The following is a 16,707-nucleotide window of genomic DNA, read 5'->3' as shown; positions in this document are numbered from 1 at the left end:
TTGGCGCGCAATTTAATTAGTTTGTGATGAAATTTCGTGCGTTAGTAATTTTTTGTGTGCAAAATATTGATTTGTTTTTAAAAATATATTTATGCTGTTGCGAAAATGTCTACACGCAGTTGTGTGCCGATGCAACAAAAATATAATCGTGTAGTTGTACTTGTGGATATGGATTGTTTCTTTTGCCAAGTCGAGGAGAAACTAAATCCCCAACTTAAAGGACAACCAATAGCCGTAGTGCAGTATAATGCATGGCGCGGTGGCGGGTAAGCGTAATTAATATCATTACTAATTTCATAACAAATATGATTTCTCTATTTTAAATAATATATATATTAAGCATAATTGCTGTGAACTATGCAGCGCGTGCCAAAGGTGTAACGCGTCATATGCGCGGAGATGAGGCAAAGGAACGTTGTCCCGAAATACAGTTGGTTAAAGTACCAAATATACGAGAAAAAGCCGATTTGGGCAAGTATCGTGAGGCAGGCAAAGAAGTGGCTACTGTGCTACAACGTTTTACACCACTGTTGGGGCGGGCTTCGGTTGACGAGGCTTATTTAGATATAACGGAAGAGGTCAATAAGCGCTTAGAAGACATGAATGCGGTAAGTAAACTTTATTAGGCAAATAATTTAAATATTTAAAAAATAATTCTTCTGTTGTTTTGTTAAGGGTTCATTTATGCTTCAACCGGAGGCTCTTATAAATACCTATGCTGTAGGTTATACTGGCATTGGTGATTATTTAAATGTGATCACGAAACGTTTCAATGAGCCTAATGCGGAGTATTTAGACACAGAATATGGTTCATACGCTCAAGCTCATGACCATGCCGATATGGCAGCTGTACGCCAAAGTGATATTCGCTTGCTTATCGGTGCAGCGGTGGCAAGTGAAGTGCGTGCTGCTGTTAAGGCCGAAACAGGCTATGAATGTTCTGCTGGAATTGCGCACAATAAAATTCTCGCCAAATTGGCATGCGGTATTAATAAGCCAAATAAGCAGACCATTTTGCCGTTGGGTGAGATACCCAAGTTATTCGAAACTTTGCCACTTACCAAAATACAAGGATTGGGTGGGAAGTTTGGCGAAAATATATGTACCTGCTTGAACATACGCTTTCTGGGAGAGTTATTACCCTTTTCCGAGCAGGAGTTGCAACGGAAATTCGATGAAAAGAACGGGTTAGTTATATACATATGTGTGCATAGTGTACATAGCGTCATGGTAAGAAAAAATTACTAATTTCATTGTGTTCAATGTACTTCTAGCACTTGGTTATATAACATTTGTCGCGGCATTGATTTGGAAGCGGTTACACCACGCTTTTATTCAAAAAGTATCGGTTGTTGCAAGAAATTTCCCGGACGCAATAATATAACTGGTTTAAATACACTGCGTCATTGGCTGGGTGAGCTCTCTAATGAAATTTGCGATCGCATGGAAAAAGATATAGTGGAAAATAATCGTCGAGCCAAACAAATGGTGCTAAGCTTTGTGCAAGAATTCGATGGTGAAGAGGTATCGAGCTCACGTTCAGTGCCGCTTAAGGGTTACGATCAGGAGACATTAACTAATAGCAGCTTGGAAGTGCTGCAGACACATACGAAACAATTTTTCAAATCCGGCAGCTCGCTAGCTTTAAACAATCCCATTAAATTTTTGGGTATTAGTGTGGGCAAGTTTGAAACAATACAAAGTGGACAGAATAAATTGCAGGAAATGTTTGCCAATATGGCAGCTAAGAAGAAAAACGAAACGGACAATGACTTGCCAACGGTAGGCCGTGAAGGTAACGAAACTACATGTAAGGACACACCTGTTGCAAAGAAACCCACATTTTTGCAAAATTTTTTGCAACGTGATTGTAATGCAAATAATTTGACTGATTTAAAAGCTAACAGCAATACTAGTGCTATAAATGTGGACAAAAATTTTACAGTAACGTATGCAGAGCTGCCTGCTACAAATTTTACAAATAAATTTGATAATTCCGAGCCACCAGAAGTACGTAGCTTCTTTCTAAATGCTTTAAAAAAGCAGATATCTAAGGAGAGTACATGCTCGTCAACTACCGTTTTCACCAATAATAATGAAGAGGAGCATAAAACTGATATTTCGAAAAGTTTTTTTGCAAAGTTTTTAAAAAAGTCGGATATTGAAGCGAATAATGTACAAAAATTTACACAAAAAAGCACGAACCAACTACCAAACGCCGCACCATGCCAAAGCACCAAAGTAATAGAAACTCATATGACAACAAAAACAACAAAAATCAATGCAATAGATTTAACTGTTGAGTTAGAACAACAAATTGATGAGACGACATTCGAGACCAAATCGACAGCAACAACAGCCACCATCAACGGTATCAATACAACAACAAATAAACGCAAATATACCGCTTTGGTCGGCAATACATCGCCAAATCATAATTCACCAAAAAACATGTGGCCAGTAAGGCCTAAGCGTACACCTTCACCATCATATGAAGCAAGTTATGTTGAATTTGCGGTGCCAGAGTTGCGTCCGGAATTCCTACTGATGACCAAATGTGCCACTTGCAAAGCGGATATACCCTCCGATGCACGTTCCATACAGCTGCATCAAGACCACCACGTAGCCATGGAGCTTAGTCAACAAATACGTGACGAATATCGCAAGGAAGTCAAAACAAAATTAAGTGCACAAAAAGCCACAGCAACTGCATCGGGTCCAGGCAAAAAATCCAAAAAGTCACCAGTACAAACAACCAAGGCCGGCAGTAACAAATCCGACACCAGCATAACCAAATTTCTAAGACCAATTAAGACCAGTACAACGACAATTGCCTCAAATGCAACTCCACTTGTTGTGGAGTCAAGGCCTTCTAGTATAGTAATCAATCTGTTAGATACCACTGTGCAGGAAACGGTGGTTTGTGTGGAGTGCAACTTGCCCATAGTCACAACTGCCTTGCAAGAGCATAAAGATTTTCATATTGCCAAGGCTCTACAGCGTCAACTCAACATGTTGTAGATGCGCACTGTGTCGGCGGCTAAAAATTCAAATGAACCTAGTCGTAACAACAGCTTGAATTTAAGTCACGCGAGTGTTAAAAACGTGAAACAAATCACAATCAAATTGATAGATAAATAAGTACATAAATGCATACATAAATAAGTGTTCTAAGTAGCAAGTATAAGTGTTCTAAGTAAGCAAGTTTAAGTGTTCTAAGTAAGCAAGTATAAGTGTTTTAAGTAAGCAAGTTTAAGTGTTCTAAGTAAGCAATCATACATCTATGAGTTCAAAGCAGATTAACATATGACCTTTCCGGATCACCTTAAATACATGCACACATTTCAACTTTTACCACTCTTATATAAACAGCATAAGGTAAGCGTTTCATTATTGTTTCAGTTTATTTTAATTTTTCGCTTATATAAATTTTGGGGTTAGGTTAGTATTTGGAGTCCGTTTGGTATCAAAACAGAAAAAATATGAAAATTAAAAAAACCGTATGTACATACGTACTTCAAGTATATTAAGGACCGTTTTATGAATGTCTGGTTAACTTAACTAAGACTCCTTCTTGCGGTGAAGCACCTTTTTTTAACCAGAGCTTAACTGGCAGATGGCTGCTAACCAGACATTGAGAAAGCGACCATAGATATATAACTTTTTATTTTGGAGGGTTATATCCAATTGCAAATTGGAAAATTTTAACGTAGTTTAATAATCGGCGAGTCATTGTGAAAAGCTTTCCGGATAATATTTTCAAATATACATATGTATATACTTTCGATGTATATGCAAAAACAAAAATCTCCTTAAATAAACTGCACATCGTTATTATGCGCTTTCTCTTTTTCAAAAAAACTCTCTTGTAATTCCAAAAATCAAGCTACATTCGTTCATTGCATCAGAATAATATTTTTTTTTATCTAACGGTTCTTAATGGCATCATTGAATAAAAAATAAATTTCCTAATGCGAAAATCTTCAAATAAGCGAAATATGGAGATGGAATATTCAAAAGAAACGTATCGAAATCAAACTTTATTCGTATAAATTCCCTAAATCTGTCGACTTCTTTTAAAAGTTGAAGACTTCATTTTTTCTTGATATACCGCTTTTAAGCTGGTCATAGTAGCTATTGGATTTTGATTTAGAAGCAAAAATTCTGTTTTTTATATTGCACATTTTAAATGAGACTTTCGAAAATTTAAAATTTTTCTATTGTGTAGCCCTTAGCACCAAGTTATTTTACATTTGCAGTTACAAATCTAAAATAATTCATTCACCACTCGTCGGAAGTCCAAAATGCTTCCATAATGCATCTATAAGTTATATAAAAAATACTTAGAATATTATAAGCCTGAGGTTATAGGCTCCCATAGAAAAAACGAAAATATACATTTCTATAAGTTTTGAATTGCCTTAGCAATTATTTGCATTTTTTAATATTTTCATTTGCTTGATTAACACTTATAGACTTAATTAACACTTAATGCTCAATTAATAAGTAGGTACTAAAACCTCGACAAGATTTTATCTATTTCCTCAAAAAGATCCATGTCATTTTTGGTGCGATAGTAGTCGATGTATAAGTTGTTGTCGAAATGGCCGTAGTTGTTGTAGTTCTCGTAGTATTGCTTCAGTGTGTCATTGTGGTAGATGTGATAAATGTTGGGCACGAAGAATTGGGATAAATCGATGGGGCGATCAAATGGATAGCCAAATGGCTTGTTATCAAAGTAATGTAATCCGCGGCCAATATCAGAAAGATCAAAATCATCATCATCATCATCAATATTCGAAGATTGTTCGACAGAGCCATCGTAAGGAGTAATGTAAAATACGAACTGTACTGGTAGACCACTCTCCCCACCCTTAGGTAGGAGCAGGCGGTCTGGGAACCCACGGTGTGATTCTATAATTTCCCAAGCAAATTGGGATTTCAAGCAAAACATCATATAGTGATACAATTTAGTGTAGGTGGTGCGATCATTAACAGTCCAGTAGAATTCCTCGGATGAACGTTTGATGACATTCTCTCCAGCGGCCAATTCATATACGAATTCATCCAATTCAATGAAATTCATGCGATTATCGTTCAGCGAAATAATACGTCCATATTCGTCGTATTTAGGACCGTAGAATGTGCGAAGAACAACCTTCTGTGCCTTGTCAGAGTCGACAGTGACATCATAGTGGAATGGCTTGTGATTGAGACGCATTTGACGAGCGTATAATGATTTGTCCCATACGAATTTACCATCATCGAAGACCATTTTGTCGTTCAACAAGTTGGTAACATCAATATCAACCAAATCGAAATAGGTGACCAATTCACTGACATCCTTGACTTGAATTCCGTGAGCAACGAGTTCTTCTTGTGTGTATGGTGTGAAGTGGTATTTGAAACGATAGAAGACATCGGTGATTTTCTTGTAGAAGCTGTACCACATTGGATCACGCAACATGGTTTCGAAGTTGAGGAAAACATTTGGATATACCTCAAAGTCGTTGTAGTCTACATCAGCGAGGTACATATGACTCAACATATTCCAATAGCTGAAGAAGAATTTATCGAAAGTATCGATATTTGATTGAGTGTAACTTCCGATGAGCTCAATAGATTCGGGTTTACGCATATCGATCTTGTGTCCATCAGCGGTGGTATAGTATCCATAATCGATGATATCGTAAATACGCTTGAAGGCGCTTTGAATTTGGTTCAACATGTCGTATTTGCCATAAGATCTACGTTCGAAGTAGTTGCTGCGAGTGCTGAAACCAACACCGTTATAGGAAATCAATTCGGAATCATATCCGTATTTGTAAGCGTGATTCCAGGAGAAGTCGTCAATTTCACCGAAACCATGAGACAAACGTTCCATATAATAACGGCTCAGAATTTGGTCAACATTGTACAACCATCACTCACCACGACGCGTAATCCAACGCGTAATCCATGTTCAAGTAGTACCAATAAGAGTTCCAACCTAAATCTTCAGTGAAGTAAGACAATACAGAGTGTTCGTTGTAGTAGTCAATGTCACGTGTGTAATCAACCGGATGCCAGAACATGTTGATATTCCTCATGAAGGACACATAATTATGATCAGAAACAAATTCGGTTTTTTCATGTAGAGGGAAGCTCTTCTCGGCTGCGTACCACTGCTCGTCCAAACCCATAAGTCTCCACCATTGGTATGTCTTGAAGTCCTTTATATAGAAATAACCCTGGTTGTAGTAGCGGTTGGTCTTGTGGTAGACGTCGAGCAATTCCTTCTCGTATTGACTGTATTTGCTCCAGGTGTTGTAATCGAATTTCTCAGCTTGATATATGAGTTTGCTGTTGAGGAAATATTGTGGGAAGATTTCGTAGATGGATGGTAGTACTAGACCCTTGAAGTCATCACGGTGGATGACAGCCAAAGTCAGAGCATAGATGAACATGCCTTCATTGACATGGACACGAGCCCATGCCACGTTGGCTTGGAAGGTTTCCCAATCCTTGGCGTAGTAGAAGAAGTTGAATAGACCGTAAGCTTGTTTGTGGTGAGTCTTAACAAGGGCACCAAAGAATTCACCTCTAGGCAATAGAGCGCCCATTTTGTAGGACTCATAGAATTTCTCCATATATTGATCGAAGTGCTGGAAATGCCAAGTGTGTATATAATATTAGCTTCATTTAAAGATAAGTAATGATTATTAATTGAAACTTACGGTGTAAAGTGCCTTGTCGTAGACCAAAGTGTGGCCCAATTTGATGTACTCCTCGAACATCAGTGAATCTTCCACACGGTAAACGATTTCGAAGAGGAACTTCTGTTCCTGCAATAAAGCATTTTCGGGCGAGGTAAGCATTTCGGAGGAATAATCGATATCGGGAGAAGAATCGAAATCGGCGGCCACTAGGCCAGCAAGGGCCAATAGAACTATGGTTAGCTTCATTGCGACAACTGCTCCGGATTAGATACTCATCTCCAATGCCAAAAGACTGTTGATTGCAGAAGCATAGGCCACAGCTTTTATGCCAAAAATTTCTTTGTTTGCATTATTTAGGGTCAAAATTTTATGACTTCATTTTGGTGATATGCTATTTGCTAAAAATAAATTATACTCATCTCATCCACCTTGTTAAATTGGTGTCGGTCTATGCCGAAATTAATTATACATATATTCTAAAAAAATTTATTGAAATCGAAAATATAAATTTGCTGATAACGACGGATGTGAAGCACTCGACACCAACAACAAACAAAGAAATAAGAACCTGGCTTTTAACATAATAATTCATAAGTGCAGTCGTATATTTATTCGAGATAAGCTATATGCAGACATTTTGATCATATACTACATACTTCAAGTATATTAAGGACCGTTTTATGAATGTCTTAGAATATTATAAGTTCATTACCTCAACTTCCATATAAAAATCGAAAACATACGTTTATATCAGTTTTGAATTGCCTTAGCAATTATTTGCATTCTTTTAATATTTTCATTTGCTTGATTAACACTTATATACTTAATTAACACTTGATGCTCAATTAATAAGTAGGTACTAGAACCTCATATCAGTGTATTTGGTTGACAAGATTTCCCTTATTTCCTTAAAAATAGCCAAATTTATAGGCAGGTTATGTTCTCGATCTCGATCCGCTCACTTGATCTCTTGTTCTAATTTTTGGTGTAGTATTCGTTGTAGAAGTTGTAGTCGAAGTGGCCGTAGTTGTTGTAGTTCTCGTAGTATTGCTTCAGTGTGTCATTGTGGTAGATGCTCACATCCTTGAAGTAAATGTTGGGCACAAAGAATTGAGATAAATCAATGGGACGATCGAATGGATAGCCGAATGGCTTGTTATCAACGTAACGTAATCCCGTGCCAATGTCAGAAAGGTAGGTGACATCAATGTTTGAGGGTTGTTCGGTAGAGCCAACATATGGAGTAATGTAAAATACGAACTGTACTGGTAGACCACTCTCCCAACCCTTAGGTAGGAGCAGACGATCTGGGAATCCACGGTGTGATTCGCTAATTTCCACGGGATATTCGTATTTGCCGTCGAAGGCAGCCATCACATAGTGATACAATTCAGTGTAGGTGGTGCGATCCTTAACAGTCCAGTAGAATTCCTCAGATGAACGTTTGATGACATTCTCGCCAGCGGCCAATTCATAGACGAATTCATCCAATTCAATGAAATTCATGCGATTATCGTTCAGTGAAATAATACGTCCGTATTCGTCATATTTAGGACCGTAGAATGTGCGAAGAACAACCTTCTGTGCCTTGTCAGAGTCGACAGTGACATCATAGTGGAATGGCTTGTGATTGAGACGCATTTGACGAGCGTATAATGATTTGTCCCATACGAATTTACCATCATCGAAGACCATTTTGTCGTTCAACAAGTTGGTAACATCAATATCAACCAAATCGAAATAGGTGACCAATTCACTAACGCTGACATCCTTGACTTGAATTCCGTGAGCAACGAGTTCTTCTTGTGTGTATGGTGTGAAGTGGTATTTGAAACGATAGAAGACATCGGTGATTTTCTTGTAGAAGCTGTACCACATTGGATCACGCAACATGGTTTCGAAGTTGAGGAAAACATTTGGATATACCTCAAAGTCGTTGTAGTCTACATCAGCGAGGTACATATGACTCAACATATTCCAATAGCTGAAGAAGAATTTATCGAAAGTATCGATATTTGATTGAGTGTAACTTCCGATGAGCTCAATAGATTCGGGTTTACGCATATCGATCTTGTGTCCATCAGCGGTGGTATAGTATCCATAATCGATGATATCGTAAATACGCTTGAAGGCGCTTTGAATTTGGTTCAACATGTCGTATTTGCCATAAGATCTACGTTCGAAGTAGTTGCTGCGAGTGCTGAAACCAACACCGTTATAGGAAATCAATTCGGAATCATATCCGTATTTGTAAGCGTGATTCCAGGAGAAATCGTCAATTTCACCGAAACCATGAGACAAACGTTCCATATAGTAACGGCTCAGAATTTGGTCAACATTGTACAACCACCATTCACCACGACGATTCTTATTCAAACCGAAAGTTTCGCCATCCAAGAAGAAAGCGTAATCCATGTTCAAGTAGTACCAATAAGAGTTCCAACCTAAATCTTCAGTGAAGTATGACAATACAGAGTGTTCGTTGTAGTAGTCAATGTCACGTGTGTAATCAACCGGATGCCAGAACATGTTGATATTATTCATGAAGGACACATATTTATCATCAGAAACAATTTCGTAAGTGTTTTCACGTAGAGGGAGGCTCTTCTCGGCTGCGTACCACTGCTCGTCCAAACCCATAAGTCTCCACCATTGGTATGTCTTGAAGTCCTTTATATAGAAATAACCCTGGTTGTAGTAGCGGTTGGTCTTGTGGTAGACGTCGAGCAATTCCTTCTCGTATTGACTGTATTTGCTCCAGGTGTTGTAATCGAATTTCTCAGCTTGATATATGAGTTTGCTGTTGAGGAAATATTGTGGGAAGATTTCGTAGATGGATGGTAGTACTAGACCCTTGAAGTCATCACGGTGGATGACAGCCAAAGTCAGAGCATAGATGAACATGCCTTCGTTGACATGGACACGAGCCCATGCCACGTTGGCTTGGAAGGTTTCCCAATCCTTGGCGTAGTAGAAGAAGTTGAATAGACCGTAAGCTTGTTTGTGGTGAGTCTTAACAAGGGCACCAAAGAATTCACCTCTAGGCAATAGAGCGCCCATTTTGTAGGACTCATAGAATTTCTCCATATATTGATCGAAGTGCTGGAAATGCCAAGTGTGTATATAATATTAGCTTCATTTAAAGATAAGTAATGATTATTAATTGAAACTTACGGTGTAAAGTGCCTTGTCGTAGACCAAAGTGTGGCCCAATTTGATGTACTCCTCGAACATCAGTCGATCCTCCACACGGTAAACGATTTCCAAGAGGAATTTTTGTTTCTCCAAGAAAGCATGATCGGCTACGTGAGCCTTCTTGATCGAAGAAACGCTAGTGGCGGCCACTAGGCCAACAAGGGCCAATAGAACTATCGTTAGCTTCATTGCGACAACTGCTCCGGATTAGATACTCAGCTCCAATGCCAAAAGACTGTTGATTGCAGAAGCATAGGCCACAGCTTTTATACCAAAAATTTCTTTGTTTGCATTACTTAGGGTCAAAATTTAATGACTTCATTTTGGTGATATGCTATTTGCTAAAAATAAATTATACTCATCTCATCCACCTTGTTAAATTGGTGTCGGTCTATGCCGAAATTACCCGGCTTTTAACACAATGCTTCATAAATGCAGTCGTATATTTATTCAAGATAAGCTATATGTATGCAAACATTTTGATCATATATTTGGTACCTCGATTAATAAGACGTGAGCCATAGGCTCAGAACATAATTGTTTAAAACATTTTACCTATGTATATACTGTGGTTAAGATTTATAGTAGCACATCCGTTTTAAAAAAATTTGCTGATAAACGCTTCTTCTGCTTTCATGTTTACCCGATTGCTTTCCGATAGCCACAGCTCGAAATTGATAGACAATGTTGGTCTTCGAAGTCAGATACCAGTACGAAAAGTACGCTATTGTCCTCAGAAAATTATTAACGACTGTCTGTCATCTTCAAGAAAATAGATGTACTCGTTTATGGGAAGTCCTTAAATTGGTATCGATTTAGCCTGACTGTTGTTAATGTTGAATACATACTTGGTCGGATCGAAATCCCGACCCCTTCGCCACATTTCTTTAGTATTCCTTTGTACCACTGATCGGAACAATTACTTTTGTAAAGACACTTATGTTTAAACTGATAGTCAACCTAAATTTACTCATAATGGTGGTCCTCAAGGGAAGAATGGGGTCATTTAGCCGAGACAACCACTTTTGTTTACATTTGAGGTCACTGACCCCATTGTTTACATTTTGCGGGGTCAATTATCCTTTGGTTTACGTTTTATGAGGTCAATGGGTTTTTGTTTCTGTGTTTCTCCTCATATTCCAACCCTTGGCAGTGTAAACTTTATCGGTAATTTTGAAGATTTTTCAACTGTTCATTACATATTTAAATCGTGATCTCTCGCAAACCGCATCTTTTTATTTAGGTCCGTAACATTTGAAACAATTCGTCTGTTTAACTTACAGTAATATTTCATTACAGTTAAACAAAAAAAAATAAAAACAAAACACATTAAAATAAATTGTCAAACAGATGTGCAAATTCATATTTACTTCACCTCCATAGATACATACATACCCATGTATGTACGTTCAAACATACAGTACGGCATCTGTTATCAGTAAGGCGGGCAACTCGAACTGGAGCTTAACTCACTTGTTGGTTTATTAAAAAAAAAGCCAACAAAATTATTGTTTGCACAAGTTCCGATTTTAAGCACCTGTTCGTGTAACGTTTTGTTACTATGGTAAAAGGTCCGTAAAAAAGATTCATGTGTACATATATGTATGTACATATATGATTACGAAAAGAGAAAAATTAAAGTAAATTCGAAAACGTGTCTTTAATACGCCAATAAAAATAAGCACATACATTATATAAGATAAATTAAAATTAAATACCTTATTTTTTGCATTAAATTGAAGATTTCACTTTTTAAGCATAGCCCATAATTTAATATGCATAATTTCAAACATGCACCTTTTTGATCGCTAAGTTGTTGTTATTTTGAAGTTATTGCATTATGCCATTTTCATAGAAACCCTCTTCCCTTTTGGCAAAAAGCTCTGACAGTCGATTTTCACAAACTTCTCTTGAAACGAACTTTTTCCTTTTAATAATAGTATTTGTGACAGACAGGAAGATGGAGTGCATAAAAACTTCCGAATCAAGCTGTCAGAGCTTCTGGCGATTCACTATCGATGCGTATGACCCGTCATTATCGTGATGGAACACAATTCCTCCTTTTGGTCAAAGCTTCCGGGCGATTGCTTCTTTTACACAGTCTATTATTGACAGTAAAGGTCGAATAAAAAGTTTGGCCGAAGGGGAGCAGTTCATAGCAGACGATTTCCTGCTAATCCCACTAAACACTTAGCTTCGCTTGTGTTTTCAACTTTATCGAAGGAACTGTGAAAAATGACGTAATATCCCTTTGCTGGTGTCTATTTTTGACGCATACTCAAAAAATACGGAGTCAAGTAATCACAAAATCGCCTGAGAATCTAGCGTTTCCCAAGCGCAAATACAACGCGAGATATGGATCACTAAAGCCGTCTAAAAAAGGGAATTCTCCTTACTAGCCTTTATGAAAGAATTATAAAATTATTAATTAATTTTTAACCCGCTTTCCTAATAAGCCTTCCATATAAACTTAACTTATCTTATACGAGTATGTATATATATCACATCAGATATTTAGTTACTTTCATTTTATAATGTCGGTCTAGGCATTTCTTTCGATTGCATCGATTCACCGAATAAAGTGACTTTCTTGGTGGGGTAGTCCTAATAAAATTTGCGAAAATTGCTCAAAAATTAAGCAGAAATCCTTACGACAGTTAAATGGGCTATATTGTCTCGGACACATCACAGCATCAAGTACTTTTGCGATCTCTAAAGTGGCTTAAGCATATCACAAATAAATTGTAACCAAATAAAAAGGACTAGATTGGATTCTGATCGAATGTGTTATACTCTCACAATATGCAAAGGTATCTCAGTATATGTACATATTTCAGGTGTTGGCTTAATATTTAAACTGACACAATCAGTGGCGTAGCTAGGGGGGGCGGAGAAAGGGGCCGTCGCCCCGGGCGCAACGTCTTGGGGGGCGGCAAAACGATCTTCGCTGTTTTTTAATATCAGAAAAAAACTTCAACAAATTTTTTTACAAAATTTATTAAAAAAGATAAAGAGTTGTACACTCACAATGAAATAATCTGAATAACAATGAAAAATATTAATTTTTACTCGAATACTCTTCAGTCTTTGAATTTGTCTTATATCTTTTGGCTTACATCTTTCTTAAAAATAGTGATAAAATTTAAAGATGCACTTTTTTAGCTTTGTCTAGCGACGTGTCACTCTCACAGTTACCCTATGCTTTGAATGTAACAAATACTTTTATTTCTCAAAATTTTCAAAAATGATATTTAAAAACTCCAATTCGGGCAAAAATTTCTGGAAATTGTGTCAAAAGTGTACAAAATATAGGGCGAAAATGGGTTTTTTCTATGTCTTTTAATAAGATGTCTTGTAAATTTACTATCAATTTCCTCAAAAACCGTATTGTGAGAATTTCGGAACTTCAGAATTTGCTTGGCTTCTAGTTCCTAAATTTTATATACTTAATATCGAAGATATTTTGTAAAAATTCACTTCTGTTCGAACCACCTCATGAAACTTGTAGGTAGATAAAGGGGGGCGGCAGAACATCCTTGGCCCCGGGCGCCCGAAGTTGTAGCTACGCCACTGGACACAATCGTACATTATTACCTGAATATAATATTTTCTGAATTTCCTTAAAGGTATATTGCGATTGACATTTCAGTTGATAGGCACTAAAGGCTTGAGAAGTTATGGTCCGATTTCGCACATGAAAGTTTCACATCCACTTTCTATCAAACAGTTATATCCGAATCTACTAAAATTCGTCCTTTTTTATAGTATAGCTTGTTTGACACCGTGAAGTAAAGTATAACTTCCCGTACCCGAACTTCTTTATCTATTTGTTCTTTTTCCCCATAAAATAAGGCATCTGCATTCTTAAGAGAAAAAATCACTCAGCACATACTACTACCCAGATATTAGGCTTTAGGTGGAAAGGCTACCCGGTGCCTTCTGAGTGATTTGCGCAACTAAAAAAAGTACCAATAGTAGTGGGATCTGACTTCTGTCGCCGTCCTGTTGGTTTTCGCTTCAATTACCATAATGGAAAGATATTATTTATACTTTAATCGCCGTAGCAATTGATTGCATTAATTTTTATTACATTTATGTTTGCTTGACTAACAATTAACTAAAAAAGCATGATGATACTCATATATCTCTATTCCACAGCCAGCTCGATTTAGTTGAAGTATTTGGTGTAGTATTCGTTGTAAAAGTTGTAGTCGAAGTGGCCGTAGTTCTTGTAGTTCTCGTAGTATTGCTTCAGTGTGTCATTGTGGTAGATGCTCACATCCTTGAAGTAAATGTTGGGCACAAAGAATTGAGATAAATCAATGGGACGATCGAATGGATAGCCGAATGGCTTGTTATCAACGTAACGTAATCCCGTGCCAATGTCAGAAAGGTAGGTGACATCAATGTTTGAGGGTTGTTCGATAGAGCCAACATATGGAGTAATGTAAAATACGAACTGTACCGGTAGACCACTCTCCCAACCCTTAGGTAGGAGCAGACGATCTGGGAATCCACGGTGTGATTCGCTAATTTCCACGGGATATTCGTATTTGCCGTCGAAGGCAGCCATCACATAGTGATACAATTCAGTGTAGGTGGTGCGATCCTTAACAGTCCAGTAGAATTCCTCAGATGAACGTTTGATGACATTCTCGCCAGCGGCCAATTCATAGACGAATTCATCCAATTCAATGAAATTCATGCGATTATCGTTCAGCGAAATAATACGTCCATATTCGTCGTATTTAGGACCGTAGAATGTGCGAAGAACAACCTTCTGTGCCTTGTCAGAGTCGACAGTGACATCATAGTGGAATGGCTTGTGATTGAGACGCATTTGACGAGCGTATAATGATTTGTCCCATACGAATTTACCATCATCGAAGACCATTTTGTCGTTTAACAAGTTGGTAACATCAATATCAACCAAATCGAAGTAGGTGACCAATTCACTAACGCTGACATCCTTGACTTGAATTCCGTGAGCAACGAGTTCTTCTTGTGTGTATGGTGTGAAGTGGTATTTGAAACGATAGAAGACATCGGTGATTTTCTTGTAGAAGCTGTACCACATTGGATCACGCAACATGGTTTCGAAGTTGAGGAAAACATTTGGATATACCTCAAAGTCGTTGTAGTCTACATCAGCGAGGTACATATGACTCAACATATTCCAATAGCTGAAGAAGAATTTATCGAAAGTATCGATATTTGATTGAGTGTAACTTCCGATGAGCTCAATAGATTCGGGTTTACGCATATCGATCTTGTGTCCATCAGCGGTGGTATAGTATCCATAATCGATGATATCGTAAATACGCTTGAAGGCGCTTTGAATTTGGTTCAACATGTCGTATTTGCCATAAGATCTACGTTCGAAGTAGTTGCTGCGAGTGCTGAAACCAACACCGTTATAGGAAATCAATTCGGAATCATATCCGTATTCGTAAGCGTGATTCCAGGAGAAATCGTCAATTTCACCGAAACCATGAGACAAACGTTCCATATAGTAACGGCTCAGAATTTGGTCAACATTGTACAACCACAATTCACCACGACGATCCTTATTCAAACCGAAAGTTTCGCCATCCAAGAAGAACGCGTAATCCATGTTCAAGTAGTACCAATAAGAGTTCCAACCTAAATCTTCAGTGAAGTATGACAATACAGAGTGTTCGTTGTAGTAGTCAATGTCACGTGTGTAATCAACCGGATGCCAGAACATGTCGATATTATTCATGAAGGACACATATTTATCATCAGAAACAATTTCGTAAGTGTTTTCACGTAGAGGGAAGCTCTTCTCGGCTGCGTACCAGCTCTTCTCGGCTGCGTACCACTGCTCGTCCAAACCCATAAGTCTCCACCATTGGTATGTCTTGAAGTCCTTTATATAGAAATAACCCTGGTTGTAGTAGCGGTTGGTCTTGTGGTAGACGTCGAGCAATTCCTTCTCGTATTGACTGTATTTGCTCCAGGTGTTGTAATCGAATTTCTCAGCTTGATATATGAGTTTGCTGTTGAGGAAATATTGTGGGAAGATTTCGTAGATGGATGGTAGTACTAGACCCTTGAAGTCATCACGGTGGATGACAGCCAAAGTCAGAGCATAGATGAACATGCCTTCGTTGACATGGACGCGAGCCCATGCCACGTTGGCTTGGAAGGTTTCCCAATCCTTGGCGTAGTAAAAGAAGTTGAATAGACCGTAAGCTTGTTTGTGGTGAGTCTTAACAAGGGCACCAAAGAATTCACCTCTAGGCAATAGAGCGCCCATTTTGTAGGACTCATAGAATTTCTCCATATATTGATCGAAGTGCTGGAAATGCCAAGTGTATACATATATAATATTAGCTTCATTACGGATAAGTAATGATTATTAATTGAAACTTACGGTGTAAAGTGCCTTGTCGTAGACCAAAGTGTTGCCCAACTTGATGTACTCCTCGAACATCAGTGGATCCTCCACACGGTAAACGATTTCGAAGAGGAACTTTTGTTTCTCCAAGAAAACATGATCGGCTACGGGAGCCTTCTTGATCGAAGAAACGCTAGCGGCGGCCACTAGGCCAACAAGGGCCAAAAGAACGATAGTTAACTTCATTGCGAAAACTGCTCCGGATTAGATACTCAGCTCCAATGCCTAAAGACTGTTGCTGTTTCGACATTGTATAGGCCTTTATATACAATTGCTGTTATCAGTAGGCGAACAGCTCTTGTCTATCGTGCAGCTGAAGAAAGCATTGATGCCGATCGTCGGTTCTGCGTGACCTTTTTGACCATGCTAGTATTTCAGTCTGCCTTATTGAAT

The 16,707-nt window shown here is 38.1% G+C and overlaps 4 protein-coding genes across 4 annotated transcripts; 1 reads left to right on the top strand and 3 right to left on the bottom strand.

Annotated features, from left to right (window-relative positions):
- Positions 1–37: 37 nt before the first annotated feature.
- Positions 38–3,377, top strand: LOC126761500 (DNA polymerase eta). Its single transcript, XM_050477767.1, has 4 exons — positions 38–266; positions 341–608; positions 676–1,187; positions 1,275–3,377. Exons 1-4 carry the CDS (start codon positions 106–108, stop codon positions 3,019–3,021), a joined length of 2,688 nt encoding a protein of 895 aa, XP_050333724.1. The 5' UTR covers positions 38–105; the 3' UTR covers positions 3,022–3,377.
- Positions 3,378–4,462: 1,085 nt separating this feature from the next.
- Positions 4,463–6,944, bottom strand: LOC126761503 (larval serum protein 1 gamma chain-like). Its single transcript, XM_050477773.1, is given in 3 exon segments — positions 4,463–5,942; positions 5,944–6,644; positions 6,717–6,944. Coding segments are annotated over 3 exon segments (2,358 nt in total). The 3' UTR covers positions 4,463–4,513.
- Positions 6,945–7,510: 566 nt separating this feature from the next.
- On the bottom strand, positions 7,511–10,095 carry LOC126761504 (larval serum protein 1 beta chain-like). Its single transcript, XM_050477774.1, has 2 exons — positions 9,873–10,095; positions 7,511–9,800 (listed from the first exon to the last, which is right to left on the bottom strand). Exons 1-2 carry the CDS (start codon positions 10,080–10,082, stop codon positions 7,674–7,676), a joined length of 2,337 nt encoding a protein of 778 aa, XP_050333731.1. The 5' UTR covers positions 10,083–10,095; the 3' UTR covers positions 7,511–7,673.
- Positions 10,096–12,924: 2,829 nt separating this feature from the next.
- LOC126761502 (larval serum protein 1 beta chain-like) lies at positions 12,925–16,535 on the bottom strand. The gene is made up of 2 exons (XM_050477771.1): positions 16,291–16,535; positions 12,925–16,215 (listed from the first exon to the last, which is right to left on the bottom strand). The coding sequence occupies exons 1-2, from the start codon at positions 16,498–16,500 to the stop codon at positions 14,062–14,064; spliced, it is 2,364 nt and encodes a 787-aa protein (XP_050333728.1). The 5' UTR covers positions 16,501–16,535; the 3' UTR covers positions 12,925–14,061.
- Between the last annotated feature and the right edge of the window lie 172 nt (positions 16,536–16,707).

This window comes from Bactrocera neohumeralis, chromosome 6 (genome assembly GCF_024586455.1).
Source record: "Bactrocera neohumeralis isolate Rockhampton chromosome 6, APGP_CSIRO_Bneo_wtdbg2-racon-allhic-juicebox.fasta_v2, whole genome shotgun sequence".
In the NCBI taxonomy this organism is placed as follows: domain Eukaryota; kingdom Metazoa; phylum Arthropoda; class Insecta; order Diptera; family Tephritidae; genus Bactrocera; species Bactrocera neohumeralis.
Note: the sequence above shows the minus strand (reverse complement) of the source record. Positions and strands in the feature narration are given on the sequence as shown.

What these genes read in the sequence shown, in the direction of transcription:
- LOC126761502 (XM_050477771.1), bottom strand. Translation starts at nt 16,500, where the DNA reads ATGAAGTTAACTATCGTTCTTTTGGCCCTTGTTGGCCTAGTGGCCGCC. An exon ending in ACGACAAGGCACTTTACACC is followed by an intron (nt 16,216 to 16,290) that starts GTAAGTTTCAAT and finishes TGGCATTTCCAG; the next exon opens with CACTTCGATCAATATATGGA.
- LOC126761504 (XM_050477774.1), bottom strand. Translation starts at nt 10,082, where the DNA reads ATGAAGCTAACGATAGTTCTATTGGCCCTTGTTGGCCTAGTGGCCGCC. An exon ending in ACGACAAGGCACTTTACACC is followed by an intron (nt 9,801 to 9,872) that starts GTAAGTTTCAAT and finishes TGGCATTTCCAG; the next exon opens with CACTTCGATCAATATATGGA.
- LOC126761500 (XM_050477767.1), top strand. Translation starts at nt 106, where the DNA reads ATGTCTACACGCAGTTGTGTGCCGATGCAACAAAAATATAATCGTGTA. An exon ending in GCTTAGAAGACATGAATGCG is followed by an intron (nt 609 to 675) that starts GTAAGTAAACTT and finishes TGTTTTGTTAAG; the next exon opens with GGTTCATTTATGCTTCAACC. An exon ending in AAATTCGATGAAAAGAACGG is followed by an intron (nt 1,188 to 1,274) that starts GTTAGTTATATA and finishes ATGTACTTCTAG; the next exon opens with CACTTGGTTATATAACATTT.